A 3,235-nucleotide genomic window follows, 5' to 3' on the forward strand; every position below is an offset into this window, starting at 1 on the left:
GCGCTCTTAATACGCAGGCTAAATAGATTCTACTACACCATATATCTAACAGGTAGCCGAAGTAACAGCAAGAGGATATTCAAATGTAGTGGCATATTGAAAACTAAGTGTTAGTCCAGATTTGAGGGGCGCCCCATCATTGACAAGGCAGTCATTAACTCTGAGTCTCCTGAAAATCTTAGGGTTTACAAGTCTTGCTGAGGAGAATTCACCACAGGAGAAGTGAATGCCACTACAACTTCTTGAGCACGTGTTTGTGATCTCAACAATGTACATCGGAATGCCATTAAGTGTCGACCCTGAGGGACCTTGGTGTACTTGGATGCTGGATTTTGAGCATTCAATGGCATCACTGTGACCTTCTTGAATAGCATCACCTTCCTTTACTAGTCTCAATGCGTGATTAGTTTGCATCCCTGCATAGAGTACCATAAGAAAATATTAATAACTAAACTTGCTACAAGATTTATTATCAACGTTCAAGATAGTTAAAGAGTGAGGGGGAAAAATTCCCAAAAGAATAATAATAGTCAAAACAAGATCCTACTAGAAGCTATGGTATAGGACATGCATGGCAGTAGTTTAATTGACGAAAGTTATAGGTTTTCCAACTTTACTTTCTTTCTAGCAAAAAACACACACACCCGCACCAGGTGATTTCTTATCATCTGTTCAAATCTTGGTGGACAGTGTTATTAGGTGTTTGTGCTGTGTGGTTGGAGTTAGCACCGCAAAGTTAGTCGAGGTGCATGCAAATTGACCCGCACACAACAATTATTCAAAAAAAGAAGAAGAAGGTGAAGAGATTAATGAAAGGGAGAAGGAAAGAAAGATAGTAAATATACCAGTGAAGGAAACAAGCAACAAAATGATATACACCATGAAAAGGCTCTGTCCAATGTTAATGCTCTTCATAGTCATTCTTATTTGAGAATTATATTCTTCGAAGTGAAACTGCAACTAAGAAAAAACTTAGGTAAAGGGTAGTACGTATAACTCTAAGAGGGGTGGTGAATTTATAGCTATCTATCACGTCACTTAAAAGGTAACTGCAGGTAAAACTTCGTACAAACATTAATTGGTAACTTTGAAAAATGGAAAACATCAATAGGTCAAAATATAATTAGGAGATTTTTAATTAAATTAGGACGACTTCACGTAATGCTCTATACAGGCATTAATTGATAGCCTTAAGAAATTGGAAAACAATCTTCTATAATATGTCAAAATATATTGGTAATGTAAGGAGATTTTTACACAAAATATAGATTTTCACCCCCGAACTTTGCTTTAAAAATCAAATTTCCCCCTCAACTTTGAATAATAGACATTCTCCCCCCATTTATCATGTGCAATGTCCCTTTAACATTTTCAATCCTCCATTTATGTAATACATTTTATATTATATAATTTTTTTAACCTAGGTATTTTTAGATTTTTATTTAAATTCATATTATAAGTAGAATACTCCTTTTATGAATTTATCACAAAATCTAATATTACTTTTTATGATTGATATTTTAATATTACATGCATTAGGTATACACACTCACACACACATTCATTTATAATAAAAAAAAAAAAAACTTTTAGGATTTTTTTTTATAGAATCTACCTTTATTTTTAGTAATTATTTTGATTACGTGCATTGAAATATATTTATAAAGTTATTATTACCAGTTATTTTTACTTGTATAAATAGATATCAGAGTTATGATTATTATTAATAAAAAAATCTTATTCTTCTCATTTATTTCATTACAAAACAGCATTAAGTTATATACTCAACTAGTATTTCTCACTTTTCTTTTGCCGTCTAGAAAATAATATTTATTTTTTATAGGAAAGTTGCTACATAGATTAAAGAGATAAAAATCTTAATTTTAAAGAAGTAAAAGAAAAAAAAACAAGTTGATAATGTAAGGGTAAAATAAGAATTTAAAAAAGTCAATTAGGATAAAAGGAGAAGAATGACTATTGTTCAAAGTTGAAGAGGGAGTTTGACATTTAAAGCAAAGTTGGGGATGAAAATGACCCCTAAAATATATGACGGCTTGAAGTTTAAGTTTTTATTCGCAAAGAAAGAGGTTTAATTATTAGTAAACATTACTAGTAGTTCAGGCATGAGCGAGTGGTCTATTCTTGATTGCTGCAGGTGTTTTGATATAGTTTGAGTGGGGTTGGCTCAATATGGATACCAAAGGAAGGCTTGCTGGTTCACACAATAGAAATGAGTTTGTTCTCATCAATGCTGATGAGGTTGGAAGAGTAAATTCTGTGAGAGAATTAAGTGGACACATTTCCAACGGTCTACCGGAATAGTCTCTCTATCCCCTAAAGGTAGAGGTAAGGTCGCTTGTGTACATCCTACCTTCTCCAGGCCCATTCATGAAATTACATTGGGTATGTTTTTTTATAATTAAGTGGACAGATTTGCGAGATTTGTGGAGATGGAGAGCCATTTGTTGCTTGCAATGAATGTGCATTTCCTATTCCTGCTCCTACAGACCTGGATCCTGAAATGAAATAAAAAAAATCTTCTTCTTTTTTAAAATGCAAATATTACCTAATTCATTTTTTCAATCCTAGATAAACCTCTTAATTAAAGTGTTCCCACAAATTCGATCACTCCACACCCAAATCTCTGATTTAATCAAGAAAAGAAGTGAATAATGTCAAAAATCTTATCAAGGTTAATTATTGAAGAGTAAGTTTATCGATATTGATTTAAAGGGGGGTGATAGTATATTGGAAGGATTTACAGATGTAATCTCCAAATCGATACAGTACATTTTATGGTATGAAATTTGATCGCAGAGTTTTGACACACACACATATATATATCTCAAAATTACAGAGTCTGGATCCGTAGCTGAATATGAATATCTTCAGTTCTGTTGGTTTACTAAGCCTGCAGTAAATTCGAAACTTGGGTTTTTTGTTTATTTCATATTTCATACAATTGTATAACGGAAAAGGATAAAAAATATTCCTAAACTTTAGAAAAAGTAGTTTACTCGTACTCTCCATTATAATTTTTGTCCAATTGTACTTCTACCGTTATACTACAGCTCTGATTTACCCCTAATTTAAACGGATACACGTGACAGTTTCAGAATAAAATAATGGGATCCATCCCCAATTTAACTTAACACGATTTAGTTAAACCCGCCCAGATCTGACCTGATTTCCTTCCAGAATATTTCACCTAAATCACTCTCTCTCTCTCTCTCTC

At 32.7% G+C, this 3,235-nt stretch overlaps 1 protein-coding gene across 1 annotated transcript; it reads right to left on the bottom strand.

The window, feature by feature from the left end:
• Positions 1–2,351, bottom strand: LOC132616207 (TPD1 protein homolog 1-like). The gene is made up of 3 exons (XM_060330819.1): positions 2,111–2,351; positions 846–954; positions 1–416 (listed from the first exon to the last, which is right to left on the bottom strand). Exons 1-3 carry the CDS (start codon positions 2,123–2,125, stop codon positions 46–48), a joined length of 495 nt encoding a protein of 164 aa, XP_060186802.1. The 5' UTR covers positions 2,126–2,351; the 3' UTR covers positions 1–45.
• Positions 2,352–3,235: the final 884 nt, after the last annotated feature.

The sequence above is a fragment of the Lycium barbarum genome, chromosome 10 (genome assembly GCF_019175385.1).
Source record: "Lycium barbarum isolate Lr01 chromosome 10, ASM1917538v2, whole genome shotgun sequence".
Lineage (NCBI taxonomy): Eukaryota > Viridiplantae > Streptophyta > Magnoliopsida > Solanales > Solanaceae > Lycium > Lycium barbarum.